General features: G+C 46.7%; 1 protein-coding gene across 8 annotated transcripts in view; it reads left to right on the forward strand.

Annotated features, from left to right (window-relative positions):
- The window catches only part of Epb41l4b (erythrocyte membrane protein band 4.1 like 4B), a 154,546-nt gene that overhangs the window by 65,183 nt on the left and 74,072 nt on the right, over positions 1–15,291 (forward strand). For all 8 annotated transcript variants that reach the window (XM_076934929.1, XM_076934930.1, XM_076934931.1 and 5 more), the window contains exons 7-14: positions 2,360–2,480; positions 4,105–4,192; positions 4,351–4,439; positions 4,751–4,820; positions 4,911–5,080; positions 7,912–8,021; positions 10,220–10,250; positions 12,980–13,013. In XM_076934929.1, coding sequence (XP_076791044.1) covers positions 2,360–2,480; positions 4,105–4,192; positions 4,351–4,439; positions 4,751–4,820; positions 4,911–5,080; positions 7,912–8,021; positions 10,220–10,250; positions 12,980–13,013 — 713 coding nt within the window. The remainder of the gene's footprint in view (positions 1–2,359; positions 2,481–4,104; positions 4,193–4,350; positions 4,440–4,750; positions 4,821–4,910; positions 5,081–7,911; positions 8,022–10,219; positions 10,251–12,979; positions 13,014–15,291) is intronic.

Below are 15,291 nucleotides of genomic sequence, written 5' to 3' on the forward strand. Positions count from 1 at the left end.
CATGATGGCGTTCTGTTCACATGACCACTCCCATGTTTTTGGTAGAGATCTTGGACCTGGGACAGCTCAGTGATTTGCCTGGAGCACACAGATAGCTGCTGTGGAGCTGGAGTTTAGTCTCTTACACCTAAGCTATTTCCATTGCCTTCTACAGCCTTCATGGAGCCAGAGCCTGGCTGTAGAATTAGGAGATTCTTGGAGTGCCAAGCTCTTTCAGCTTGTTCTTGGAAGGCAGAGTGGTGAGCAGGCTGCACCTCAGGCCTGCTTCAGTACAACAAAGGCAGGAAGGGCCCCTGCCTTCTTTCTCATTGGTATCTTTGGCAAACTTTATCCTGCCAATTTAGGACACCAGTAAACACAGGGTCCTATTGAGTCATGTTTGCCTGTGGGTACAGGAAGCACCAAAGGAATCTCTTTAAGGCTTGCCAGGACCATTCCACAGTGACCTCCTGGGCCGAGGTCAGCGGTGGTCTCCAGTTTGGAGAACCCAGTCTTACTCCTTTTCTGGCTATACATTGTTTCTAGAACAGAATTTCATGTGTGTCCCCTTGGCCAGAGTTAAAGGCTGCTGCATGCCTGACCCAGACCTCTTTATGTTTGGGTCTCAGTGATGTGGAGGGTGGCGTTCTAATGGAGAAGTATTTATCAGGCCATCTCTCTCTGCCAGACATTGTCTTGTAAAGGCACAGTCTCCTTGAGCTTGATTTTATTGCCAACAGTGCAGGAATGGAACTGTTTTGTTCCTGTGTTGAGGCTGGGTCTCACTTTGTCTTGCCCAGACCTTGACCACAAGAGCCACCTACCATAGCCTATGTCATTGCTGGGATTTCAGGATGTGACATATCACACCTGGTCACGGGGATGTTTTATCCATTCTCCAAGTCAGATGGAAGCCCTCTCCTCAGAGTTGGGCTGTGAGGTTTTGGTCCTCAGAAGCCACATACATGGCCCAGTGGGGTGATGAGAAGATATTGGGTATGTAGTGAGTTGCTGCTCTCCCCCCAGGCTCCTGGGCATGTGTGGCTCCATCCACTGGTAGATTCGATGTCTTGAGACATCAGGTTCCAGGTTTTCTCCCATTCCCAGGCTAGCTATGTCGGTATCACATGGGGTTTTGTTAGAAGTGCAAATTTGATGGGCTGGAGATGCAGCCCAGTTGGTAGTGTGCTTACCTGGCATGTATGGAATCCTGATTTTCATCCCCAGCATCACATAAAATTGGGCATAATGTTGCACTCAAGAGGAGAAGGTAGGAGGGTCAGAAGTTGAAGGTCACTCACAGTTATATTCAATTCTGGGCCTGGGTCTACATCAGGATCAACAATTCTGGGTATGGGGCCCAGTGATGTTAATGAGCTTATCAAATGATTCTTCTGCATTCCACGTTCAAAAACAAGAGTTGTAGATCAGTGTCTTTCCAAGGAAAGTGCACCCATTCTTGAGGGTCTTGTGAAACAAGGCAGTGACTGGGCTCTTCTGGGTGGGCATACAAGTCTGCATGGTGATCTAGCCCCTCGAGGACATCTACACCAGCTAGTCTGAAGCCCACACTTATTGTAATCAGGTTTTAGAGGAAACTGGGAAGTCCCTTTTATTCTGAGTTTTGAAGGGGAGGGGTGAGGAAAGTGGATTTTCTCATTCATGCTCCAGAGGGATAGGGGCACAGTGTCATAGGGCCATAGTGTCATTGGGCCCTCTGTTTCAAGGTCTGGCAAGAACAAGAACCATGCAGTGCATGTTGGGCTCTTTGCTGGGCGAGCTTCTCTCTCTCTCTCTCTCTCTCTCTCTCTCTCTCTCTCTCTCTCTCTCTCTCTGGCACAGTCCTCTGCCTTCTTTCCTTCTCTGTTCTGCTTGACTTGCTGCAGTTGCTCCTGCAGCCTGCTCACCCTCCCTCGCTGCTCCTTTGTTCCTCACTTGCATTCTGCGTGCACCAAATTCTTGATCCACCCTCCCCAGCCCTACAAACACTAAAGTGTTGCTCCGACCTATGCTTAACAAGAGCCCTGTGCAAAAGATGCTCACGGGGTGGGGGGGGGTGTGTGTGTGTGTGCAGATCCTCATCGCCTGCAATTGCCTTTTATTGCAAATTTCCACTTCCTGGGGAAATGTGAGCCAGGCCTCCCTAGGCAGGAGAAGCATTTCTTGAGAAGAACAGTGATGACTAAGATGGTGGTGTACTTCTCTACTGGGAGGGTTTTATAATGACTATCGGGGACTCTGGGGGAACCTGATAAGGAGAGGGCTGTACATCAGGGCCACCTGTGCTTTCTGGTCAGAAAGAATGCCTTTGGACTGTGTTGCAGCAATAACCCAAAGTTTTCAATGTCTCCTGTTTTCCTCCCTTTTATGAACTGCACAGCGGAGCTAGGAGAGTGTGAGCTTCCGGAACACACACCAGAGCTTGTGTCTGAGTTTCGGTTTATCCCAAATCAGACAGAAGCCATGGAGTTCGATATCTTCCAGAGATGGAAGGAGTACAGGTACCTCAGTGCACCTCTCTCGTGGTCTGAACTGCTTCTCTATTTTGTGCTGTGTTCGTCAGACCCTTCTGACAAACTATTGCATGCCTTCTGCAGCACAGTATGCCTTTTGTCTCATATAGAGGGGCTCAGTTAATGACCAGAAAGCCACAGCTCTCTCTGGGTTGTAGCCTCTCTCCTGTGCTTCATCCATATTTCCCAAAGACCTCTATGTCACCTTTTTTTCTGAGAAATGTGCAAAGGTCAAGCCATGCTGGGTTTTGTCTTTGAAATACATACAGCTTCTGTCTAATTTGATTGTTGCTTGCTAGTAACACCCCAAGTGTGGATAATGTGGAGACACTGCAGTTACAAGGTCCTGTCCTTCCTGAACAGAACTTTCTAGAACAGTGGTTCTCAGCCTTCCTAATGCTGGGACCCCTTAATACAGTTCTTCATGTTATGGTGACACCATCCATAACATTTGTTGTTGTTTCATAGCTGTAATTTTGCTACTGTTATGAATCATGATATAAATATTCGTGTTTTCTGATGGTCTTAGGTGGCCCCTGTGAAAGGGTTGTTTGACCACCAAAGGGGTTGCAACCCCCAGGTTGAGATCCACTGTTCTGGAGCAAACCTTTTTGAAACACAGGTGGAGCATCCTTACCTCCCAAAGCCTGAGTCTAAAGTGTGAAACTTTGGAACACCAACCTGGTGACACATTTGAAATGTCTACCCCTGGCTTCCTGCAGAAGGCATGAAATTTAATCATAGGAACAATCTTTAAATATGTATGAAATCATCTCTAGGATCTCTCAGTTCTATGTATCGGGTTAATGTGACATAAATGACTTTAATGTTCAGAGTTGGGTCTCGCCCTCCAGGGTGTCTTGTTGTCTTCACGCTAGTATTTGAAAATCTGAAGAAAGAGGGAAAGGAAGGACCACAGGCATTTTTGGTCTCACACTTGGCCTGACAGCCTGTGGTGAAAGAATATTCATCATTGAAACCATGTGACATACAGTACCACATGTCCAGAAGTGTGCTTAGTACACTGAGGGCCAGCGTGGTGTGTATGTCTTCCGTGTCTCCCTACTGCCACCACCCTAGTCTAATGGGTTTGTTTTTGTTTTGCCTGGACCAATTGGGCAGTTTCCCAGTGACTTACACACACGCAGGTACACACATGCACACACGCCACAAACCACCCGTTGATAGTTACTCCTGGACCTGGCACTTAGTGTGACCTTTTCTTGTCCCTCAGTCTTCTGATGACTTTTAAAATAAAAGATGGCATGATGTGTCTTCATCCAGTGATAGGGAAGTGTGCAGAGGTGCAGTCAACATGCCTTGCCCACTCCCACACGTGCAGCTGCTTTCTTCCAGAGGAAGGGCAGGAGGAACAGGCTCTCCCTTTGCCTTAGGCCCCTGCTCTTGTTTTCTTAGATTATCCTAAGAAACACCATCCTGTGGTCTTCCATTCCGGTCAACCGTGGGTTCTTAGAGATTGTTTCCCATCCTTATAAACTTGTACCCTCTATTGCTGTAACTATTGCGTGACCCTCTGCCACACAGCGGGCCCTTCATGCCCCTGCTGGAGTGCGAGTCCCAGTTTACATGTGTCTCCATTGGTTTTTCTAAGGGGAAAGAGCCCTGCCCAGGCGGAACTCTCCTATCTGAACAAAGCGAAGTGGCTGGAAATGTATGGGGTGGACATGCATGTTGTCAGGGTAAGAACTGTGTGTGTTTCATTTTATTTTGCTGTTTCTGAAAAAAAAAATGTATAGCGTGCCAACAAAGTAAATTTTGGTGAGGAAATTGTTTTTACATTCTTCTCTGTGACGACCTGTTAGAACCCTCTACCGACTGTCACTTCGTTTGTTTGTAGGGAAGAGATGGCTGTGAATATTCTCTTGGACTGACCCCGACAGGCATATTAATCTTTGAAGGAGCTAACAAAATAGGCTTATTCTTTTGGTAATTTAGTTTTGTCTAATATTAAAAATGTCTTTTCCTATTTTGTGTTGGAAAGTCTATGTGATGGATGATTTTGAGGGGTATTTGCAACACCCAGATTTGCTTTTAAAAAAAAAAAAATCACACCATCCTATTGTCATTGTGGGGGTGTGGCCAGTGCGCTGAACTTCTAGATAATCATATTTAAATGGATGAATGATGATTTTCTTCTCTTAGCCAATCTAAGCTTTTATAAGTAGAGAGGAAGCTGATTGATGTGTAGACAGTTTTTCTGTAGACTGCCCTTTTTAAAATGCTTTCTCTCTGACCAGGCCTAAGATCACCAAAATGGACTTTAAAAAGAGCAAACTGACCCTCGTAGTGGTGGAGGATGATGACCAGGTAGGTCTTGCTCCCCAGAGTCCTCCTTGCTACAGCTCACCGGCATCCCCGTGACGCGTGCCCCCACGAGGACCTTTGCTTCCTCCTCAGGGGCGTGAGCAGGAGCACACCTTCGTGTTCAGGCTGGACAGTGCGCGCACCTGCAAGCACTTGTGGAAGTGCGCCGTGGAGCACCATGCCTTCTTCCGCCTGCGCACTCCCAGCAACAGCAAGTCCGCCAGATCCGACTTCATCCGGCTGGGTTCCCGCTTCCGGTTCAGGTTGGCAATTGCTTTATGATGTGGACCGCGTGTTTCGGAAAATGACAACTTCTCTTCTTTTGTGTATGAGTGTAGCAGCAGACTTATGTCCAGCCATTTGGGGTGTTTGCCCCACCTCCACTTCCTTGCTAAGGACCTTTATGACCTCTGTTGCTTTCTGTCACTTTACTGATAACATGGAACTGACTTGGGGATAAGGAGGAGCCAGCATCTGAAGTGCTTGTGGCGGGGAGCGTTTGAGATGCTGACATTTTTCCCAGTTTGGAACTGTTTGCATATTTGATACTTGATATTGTAAATATTTGAGCCTGGGGCCCTGAATGTTTTGGATTTATGGGTAAAGTGTGTTCATCAATCTAATAACAGAATTGGCAGGATCTGGCCCAAAGCTAGAGCTCCGCTGTCCAGCGCAGTGGCCACTGGTTACGTGAAGCTGTGGAAGAGAATGAGTGTTTAATGCATTGAAAACTATAGTTCTTGGTCTCATTTACCCATGTTTCTGGTGTCCAGTGGCCACATGAGGTACTGACTGCCTATGAGTAGAGCAGATGTAGCACATGTTATCATCACAGGAGGGTTTGTTGGCTTGTGCTGCACCAGAACTCCTCACACCACTCTAAACCCTAGAGCAGCCTTACTGAGGCAGATCAAGTGTCCCCGTTTTTACAAGCTACGGTAGGCTCGGACTCTCAAACAGCCAGTGAGCAGTAGAGTAGAGAGTAGCGCCAGCCAGGCTGGCTTTTCCTTTGTGGTTTCTCTTCCATCTCCCCTCTCTTCTTCATGTCTTTTCCTAGGCTCATCTAGAACTTGTGATCCTCCTGTCTCTTCCTCCCAAATGGATTATATGTGTGCCCCACACCTGGCCTTGGTGCTTCTGTGTGTGTGTGTGTGTCTGTATGTGTGTATGTGTGTGTTGCTGTTTGCACATCTTCCACAGGCATATATACACACATGTGCATGCCATGTGTGCATGTGTCTGTAGAGATCAGCATAGATGTCTTCCTCAGTTGTTCTCCATCTTTGTTTTTGAGGCAGGGTCTCTTACTGAATCTGGGGCTTGCTGATTTAGATAGGCTGGAAACCTCCAAAGACCTACTATCTCTACCTCCTCAGTGCTAGTATTACAGATTGCAGACAGCACCTTGCTGTGTATATAGGTGCAGGGGATCTGAACTCAGACCTTCATACTTGTGCCAGGACTTTACAAGATGAGCCATCTCCCCAGTCCCAGTTCTTAAATTTCTCACCATTGCTGTCTCCTTTCACAGATTTAGTAATGGTTAAGGATGAGAGCAGTGTGTGTGTGTGTGTGTGTGTGTGTGTGTGTGTGTGTGTGTGTGTTGGATCTGAAAAGAGCTTAAAGAAATAACTTATTCTCACATATTTTGCTTTTGAGTATAAGATGAGTGCATGAAAACTTCTGGGGCATCTGTGAAAAATGAAAACATGCAGCCTCCGTAGTCAGAGTCTGTGAATGTACACATGTGTGCGTCAGCCTTTGGAATGTGCATTTTGATTTTTTAAAATTTCATTTATTTATGTGTATGGGTGTTTTGTCTGCATGTATGTCTGTGCACCATGTTTGTCCCTGGTGTCTGAAGAGGCCAGAGAATGTCAGATGTCCTAAAACTAGAGAGATCTGCTATGTGGTTGCTGGGAGTCAAGCCTTGGTACTCTGAAAGAGCAGCCAGTATTCTTACCTGCTTAGCCATCTCTCCAGCCTGGAATGTACATTTTAACTATACTCCCGAGTCTGAGAATCTGAGTTACATGATAGAGAACTCCTTGGTTTCGTAACCTCTGCCCACACATGGCATGCCCCTGAACTCTGTTTAAAATGCCAGGTGTGTTGCTCGCTTCAGATTTATCCACTGTGCGAGGAAATGGCTGTGTGCTTCTGTTTAAAGAATGGTCTTTGTTTGAATATATTTTTAAATGCTCTAAGGAAGGGGAAAAGAAGACTACCAGGTCTTGAGGAAAAGGCTTCGCATCACAAGGCCCCAGGAGGATGGAAATGTCAGCATGCAGGGGTTCACAGAGCTGCTGCAGTCTGCCTGGATCCAAAGCCCGGATCCGTGTGGATTTGGAGCTGGGTGGGGAGGGTAGTCCAGGAGATTGCCAAAGCAAGCAGGCTTTTCCCTACTGAGGAGAAATGTTCCAATTGGCTCAGACCTAGTGACCTTTGTTTCTCAAGGAGAAAGAGGAAGGAAAGCTTGGAGGTGAAGTTGCCCCTTGGAGGCATCTGGAGCAGGTAGCGTTTGGCTCCTTCCGTCTGAGAAACTGTCAGCCAAGAGTAACTGGATTGGAGCAGTGAGGGGTGGATCAGCGAAACACAGCTCCCTTCCTGGAAGCTGCAGCTGCCTTCACAGTGGTCGGGTCTGGAAAGCCTTTATGAAGTTAGAAACATTTCCTTTGGCACATAACAAGGGAAGCCAAGGTTTAGGTTAGGGACTCTGCTACAACAGCCTGGGAGAAGGTGTTAAATGCTAAATGTCTCTATGGTGTTCCTTGAAAGGTTATTCTGTGTCTAATTAATGTTTTCTTCAGCAAACGATCCAAGGACTCAGACCTACTTGGTGGTACTTAAGTATTTTTTCCCTGTGGTAGAAAGAGATTCTTGCCCCTGTGCCTGGCTTGGCAAAGGAGGCTCTATTTCCAAATAAAAGCTTTAAACTTAGCATGTCTTTACCAGGCAATTTCATGCTAAGTTGAAATACACACTGGAGCACTTGAAAAATAAAATTAAAAAAAAAAAAAAGTCGTTTGCAATAGCTATGGTATGCTGAGAGCTGTTGTTGGTGTTAATGTGTAACCAAATATTTCCTCCCCAGTGGACGGACGGAATATCAAGCTACTCATGGCTCCAGATTGCGAAGAACCAGCACCTTTGAGAGGAAGCCTAGCAAACGCTACCCATCTCGGCGACATTCCACATTCAAAGGTTGTACAGTGTTCCTCCCTTGCTGACATTTTGCAGCAGGGTCTATGGGTCCACTAGCTAGGAGGCAGAACCTACCTCTATTACCCTCTGGTGTTCAAAAGCTGTTGAAAAAAAGAGTATCCTGAGTCTTGGTGCCCTCCAGTCTTTAATCTTCCTGCTGCTCAGTGTGTTTCTTTGTCTCCTCTTGTCTCTCTTCTGGCCAATGTGCCTCTCTACTTATTTTATGCTTGGACCTTTGCCCATAGAAGGTACTGCATTCAGTGTCTCCACTGCCTTGCCATTCCTGGTGGGGACATGGGCGCATGCTAACCAGAAATGTGACCTGGTTAACCAGAATGGATGCTCAACCTGCAGGGACACAGTTCAGGTCCCCCATAGTTGGTCCAGACATACTCATCCCTGAATATAGCTGTACCCTGGGCTGTTCCTCTCTTCCTGTTCAGAATTCTTTGAACCTAATGTCCCTTACTGTGTGGGGCCTGAAACCAGGGTGTATCAGACAATACGTGAGCACTCCTGACTCGATTCTATTTAAACTGGATTTCATAGTCTTAGCTGGGAGCTCTGTGTAGCTCGTTTCTCAATGCAGATTGCTCCTCTGTCTGCACACTCCAGTTAGGTCTAAGTTGTCTGTCATTTTTTTACAAGACCGTCACCGCTTCTGCTACCTTCCTATACTTGTTAGGACTATTCCAGACAGTTTTCCTTGCGTAGCTTGGGATTTAATGGGCCTTAGTGGAGCCTTGCCTCTATACCTGTGCCTCCTAGAATCTTCAGCCTTTGTCTCCCTCTACCCTGTTCTTTTCTCTTATGAGCCAGCCGCCCAGCAGCATGGCAGTCAACAGGTCTTAAGTCATCCTTGACTGCTTTAGTGGAGAAGAGTCCAGAAAATGTGGCTTTAACTTTAGGAAAGGCCAAGGAATAGGAACGCATTCAAAGGGAGGGGGATGAAGGTGTCTGAGACACAGCATTGGGTGCCGGAGGGAACAGCAAGGGCTGGGAACTGCTCAGAGCCTTTGCCTCCATCAGCAGAACTACGCTTGGTGGGGGTGTGTGGCTGGGGGAGGTTGCCCATTGAGTGTGGCTGGGGGAGGTTGCCCATTGAGTTACGGGCACCTAGAAACAGACCAGTCCTGGAAACAACTTCCTAAAGAAAAAGTACTGTTTCGATATAGTTGTAAGTACCCAATCCCCACAAGTGTGTGCTCACACAAAGGGAGCAAGCATCCGGTGTAACTGACCAAGGAGTAGAGCATATGGTAGGACCCCATTGGGTAGCTTGAGACTGTTCTAGGCTCTGGCTTCCGAAATCCCCTCTAATCACCTTTCTGGCCTCTAGATCTTTTTCTTCATTTATTTTATTGACATTTTTCTAGCTAGAGGCCTGATATTGTCTTTGCGAAGCTTTGAATGCCATTCCCGTGGCATGCCCTTCTTGAAAGGAGGCAAGGAGAGCTGGGGTATAGCTTGGATGATAGAGTGCTTGCCCAGCACAGCTGAAACCCTGGATTCGATCCCCAGTGTTGTATAAACCTATAATCTCAACAACTGAGAGGTGGAGGCAGGTGGAGCAGGAGTTCAAGGTCATCCTCAGCTGCATAGTATTTGAGGCCAGCCTGCGCAACATAAAACTCTACCCCTGTCAAAAGAAAAGAAAACTCCGCCCCTGTGTGTGGAGGAGGTGGGGGGAGTTGGGGATATAGCTCAGTGGTAGCAGTGCTGTGGGTTCAATTCCCAGCATAACACAGAAGAAGAAATGGAAATTGAAGTGTAGTTGAGTAAATATTTACCCCCTTTCATGCAGGCTCTGCCTCTGCCTCATTAAAAATGCCTGTTCTAAGTCCTCCCATAAATGCCTGCCGGTATTTTATCCTCCATCCTGTTATACTGCTTTTCTGTCCCAGACTGAATTCTCCTCAGGAGCAAGGACTCACCTGTGGTTGCCGCCTGTGTGCCTGCATACCAGTGCGCCCAGCCCCGGGAGTCCGCTCTGAGAGTTGCCTAGAGACCTAGACTAAACAGCATGAGTTAGAAAGAGGGCTGTTCAAGTCCTCAGGAAGAAGTGGCTGGAGCCCAGGGCCACCTGGCTTGAGATGAGGAGCGCACTCAGAGAGAGATGTCCTTGTCCAGTATCTCTGTGTATTGTTGTGTGGTGAATGTTTTAAAGTTCTGCATAACTTTCTGTCGTTTCTTTACAGCGAGCAACCCAGTGATTGCTGCTCAGCTCTGGTAAGTACCCCAGACGCCCCAGCACAGCTCCTGCCTCTAATTACCGTGTTTGTTTGCAATGTTGACTTTTTCCTTAATACAATTAAACCCAGGTGACTCACCTGGTAACTCTTTTCTCCCATTTCTGCTGCCTGGCTACACCATCCTCCCCCAGCTGTCGATAAGCACACAACAGAATGTTCCAAGACTTTCTTGTTGCAAAAACAGCTGCTTTGTTTGAGTAGCATAGAGCTCTGTTTGTTGTCTCAGTGGTAAGGTGGCAGGCACACGCGGCATGTGCAGTAATGGTACGGCAGCCAAAGGCGGGGACTGCACACCACGCTCCTGAGCAAAGGCTCCATGGCAATAGGTACCGCCTTGTCCAGTGACAAGAAGGTGCTAGGAGACACTGACCACCATGGAGGGCTGGCAGGATGGCTGAGTGGGTAGAGGTGCTTGCTATGCAAGCCTTGGGACTCATTAAATCCTGAAACCCATGTAAAGGTAGAAAGAGAGAACTGACCTCCACGTGTGCACCATGACATACATATACATCATGCACATAGACATGTAATAGTAAGCAATAGATAAACCATGTAGAGTGTCTGCAGGAAAATAATATGTCACAAGACTGAAAAGTCTCCAGTGCTGGACTTTGCACGCTTCTTATCAGGGGACAGGTAGGAAATATTTTGAATTGTCTAGGCCATGACATCTCTTTCAGAACTATTCAGTGCTGCTGTAACACTGAAGCAGCTATAGAGAATTTGTAAACAAGTAAGTATGGCTGTTAATAAAACTGTGTTTATAAGTGTCAGTCCACCATAGTTGACCCATGGATGGAATTAGCTGCTTCTTCCCTTGCACAGGTGTTCATGACTCTGCCTGTGTCTAGAATCATGAGATGATGTTCTCGTTGGGCAGGAAAACCCTGGACCATATGAAAACATGTACACACATGTGTGCCCCATGTCTCCAGGGTCTTTAGCAAATTGGGGTCTCTGCAGATGGTGTGCTGAAAACTACTGACATTTTAAAAAAGATTTATTTATATGAGTACACTGTCGCTGTCTTCAGACACACCAGAAGAGGGCATCAGAGCCCATTACAGATGGTTGTAAGCCACCATGTGACTGCTGGGAATTGAACTCAGGACCTCTGGAAGAGCAGTCAGTGCTCTTAACCGCTGAGCCATCTCTCCAGCCCTGTGATATTTTTTTAGTCAGGTTCTGCTTTTAATTCTTGGGATGGTAAGCTACAGTATTTCTTGCTTTCTTAGGAGATGATTCTTTTGTTTGTATTTCCCTGATAAAGTGATATTTTCCTCTTAGAATCTAGGGGAGATTATATATTGGGAATGAAAACAAACAAACAAAAAAATTGCCACGCGCACACAAGAGTTGTCAGTAAATACACCCTTTAGGAACAAATGAGCTAATAACTGCTGTTTGCACCTGTTCAATGGCTCTTTCCAGTCTGTGGGATCCTGGTGAGGTAAATTGCTGTGGGGACCACGATGGAGTTGTGCTGGGAACTGCCGAGGTACTGCTGGAAAAACAGTACCTTGTAGAACACTTTACCCTCCTGCTGAGGTCCAGCCTTGGAGGTCTGGATCAGAGCCTGGCTTTACTGCCAGTCCTCTCTGAAAACTAAATGCAGACCTGGTATGAGACTCTGAACAAAGGTGCCTCCCTCCCCTTGTTAGAGAGGCAGTAAACCTTGATTCCAGGCTCACCACCCTAGCAGCCACCGTAGCAACAGTGACTGTTCCGTAATTGCTCTGTGCTGGTGAGGTTTCTGATAGGCGCTGAGTTTGTGTCTTATGCAACAAATTTCTGTTTCTCTCTGTGTGTCTGTCTGCATGCCTCTCTGTGTGTATACATACATACATTCCACCCACATATATATATATATGTATGTATGTATGTATGTGTGTGTGTGTATGTTTATATATTTGAAACTAGTTCTAATTAAGATTCTAATCAAATTAGATCACACTTGAGCTCTGAATGTTCCCACAGACCCTCAGATTGCTTTTAATTCTCAGGGGGTTGTAAGCTACAAGTATTTCTTGCTTATGAATTCGCTAGGAAGAAAATAGGCTTTGGGTCTGAGCAGATGTTGCATCAGCCCTGGCTCAGCCACTGACTGGCCACTGATCCTTAGTGAGTTTCTCAGTCTTAGGCAGCTGTTCCTTTGTCTGTGAGTTGAGGTGGTAGAAAACTTCACGGACTTCATCACTCTGTTATGGAGATAAGATAATAACAGGATAGAAGCTTGGCTTGGATGAACAAACATTCAACGCCAGTGCCCAGAGCAGCAGCAGGGACATTATATGCAAGGGACCCATGTGTGATTCCTACCACAGGCACTGTGGTAGGTGTCTTGAAGAGGCTGGTCCCTCTTCCTCCAGCTGCACGAAACTCAGTAGAGCTGTAGCTCTGGGGCAGTGCCAGGGAAGGCCTTCAATGGGAGCTGAAGCTCCTTGGCTTGCACTGTGCATGGAAACCCACCTCTGTCCCAGCTGCACTTTGACATCTTACTGCTGGTGAGCCTTAAAGTCGGGAGTGAAAGTTGGTGTTTGTGGTTTTCTTGATTATACACTTACATATGTTTGTGTAAACTCTGCTACAGAAATGGTGTGTGGCCCTTCATGATGTGGCAGGGAGCCTTTAGAATTTGTTACAGCTGTCAAGAAGATCCGTGCTTCCTTGCAACATTTTAAATGATCTGTTTCTTTTCCTTTTTAGCTCTAAAACAAATCCTGAAGTCCATAATTACCAGGTGAGATGCTATGTTTGAGATGTTTTGTCAAAAGTTTCTGAATTTTGTGTAATGAACAATATGTAGGAACGATATATGCTTGTTAGGTTTTGGTTCATTCTTCCTGCTATTTTCCAGAAAGCTCTAAAAGATGAATCCCTCTGTCCAGAACCCTGTTCCCTCCCAGGCATCTGAAGTGCTTGTTTTTAATCTTGTTAACCTACGAGTGCCAGGGACATGTAGTTATGTTTCTGGTTGGTCAGGCACAACCTCCTAGCAACGTTCAAGTGCATGCCTTTGTGGAGGTGTGCTGTGCACATAAATGTGCTGTGGACCTAGAGAACACAAGCCCTTGAGACAAGCATCCACCTGGGAGATTTTGGTCAAGTATTTGGGAGTCTCCACTTCCTTAATTTGCTCTTTTGGCCATGACTGGGCCTGCTGGGGTACAAAAATATTGAGAAAACTGCCAGGAAAGGTTTGTTTGAGACGGGATCTGGCTCTGGATGTTGTGGAACTCACTATGTAGATGAGTGAGTTCTAGTCTTTAACTCACAGAGATCCACCTGCCTCTGCCTCTTTAAGTGCTGGGATTAAAGGCACAGGCCACCATGCCCAGAGGTGATTTTGTTGTTTTGTTGTTGTTGTTTTTCTTGGTCCTTTCTCCAGCCCCTTTTCATGGCAAACCCACTCACATCCGTAGAGACGTCATTTATCTCTAGAACCCATTTTGTTAAACATGAGGCCCATGGCATTCAGTTCCCTTGCCCAGCGCTGTGCTCCTTCAAAGCAGTACCAACCAGGGCCTGTGCCTTACTCTGCCCGTCCATCACTGCCAAAGCCCTCCATAGTCCACACTGTAGCAAGCCAGCCCCTCCGCAGCTGCTGTGGGTAGTCCTGTCTGGTCTTCCACAGCCCATCCTGACTCCTTACATCTGCCCCTGCTGCTCCTATCAGAAGCCCTGTGTTCAGCTCCCAGCAGCTGTGTAGTTAAGTAGTTGCCCTTAGGTTCCTGTTAGTGCTGCTTGCCCATGTTGTCCACCTGAAGTTCTTTGCCTCTTATGTGCTTGCTACAGTATCTTCCACATTGGTAGCCACTCCTGCTTTTCATTTAAGTTGGAAACTCTCAGCTCCAGTAGGATTCAGCTCTTTGTGTTAAAACCACGTGGCCAGCATTGATGGAATAACTACCTTATCCTAACACACTTGAGTAGGAATTTGGCATCTGTAGACTTCAGAGATCCTAAGGTGACTGTGGATGGATGGTATGTGCCTTGCTTCCCAGATGGTCATTTGTTTCTGCTTAAAGGTGACTTCTATCTTCGAGTCCTACATTAGTCTCCCCCCAGCCCCACTGCTGTGACAAAATACCCAGTACTGTCTACTTTGTAAAGTAAAATAAGTTCATTTAATTCATAGCTCTGGAGGTTCAAGAGTAGTACTGGTCTCCGCTCAGCTCTGGTAAGAGCAAGAGTGGATGTGGAGGGTGAGGTTACATGGTGAGATGGGGAACCAGTACATGAGGGCTCAGGAGAACTAACCAGGGTCCCTCTGAAGACCTGGCAAAGAGCTAATCACCTCACACAGCATCACATTGTTGACCAACCTCAAATGTGTGAAACCTTGTCCTGGATAAGCATCTGAAGCAAGCTCCCCTTGTGTCTGTCTGTGATTGTCACAGCTCACAATGCTGCGCCATAAATGATTTCAGCATTAAACTTTATTCTAACTGCCCCTCTTCCCTGGCCTGTCATTTTTGTAGGTGACTGAGTTGTCATTGGTTGTGAGCTTAGAAGGTTCCAGATTGTTTCTAAAGACCTTCTGTGAGTGAGTTCACACTCCTAGTGTTGAACTGATCGGAAAGAATATCATTTCCCCTCTCGTTTTCCTTGGGGCCTTGGGCTTCTTATTCACAGACTGCTTTTTGTTTAGGGATGTCCGGTGCAACGAGAGTGTTGTAGGGAAAGAAACACTGTTGATGGGTGACCAGCCCTTGGAGGAGAGAGAATGAAAATAAGACAGTAAAACAGCCCCACCTACCCTGACCCTGCCCTCTTCTGCCTCCCCCTGCATCTGCTCTGAATGAACATCCAGGGCTGTCTTCATTGCAGATGTGCTGGTACTCTGGACATGGATCACTCCACAGGGTTGCTAGGAAGCCCTTGGACTTGGCCAGTCCTAATGGCCCTGTGTCATCCCATCAGAGTTTGGATATAAGTGGACTGGACACACTGTGCTGCTGTGAAGGGTTGCTGGGAAGAGGGTGGCACAGCAGCATTGTTCATTCTTAGAGCTGCAG

This window comes from Arvicanthis niloticus, chromosome 5 (assembly GCF_011762505.2).
Source record: "Arvicanthis niloticus isolate mArvNil1 chromosome 5, mArvNil1.pat.X, whole genome shotgun sequence".
Taxonomy (NCBI): domain Eukaryota; kingdom Metazoa; phylum Chordata; class Mammalia; order Rodentia; family Muridae; genus Arvicanthis; species Arvicanthis niloticus.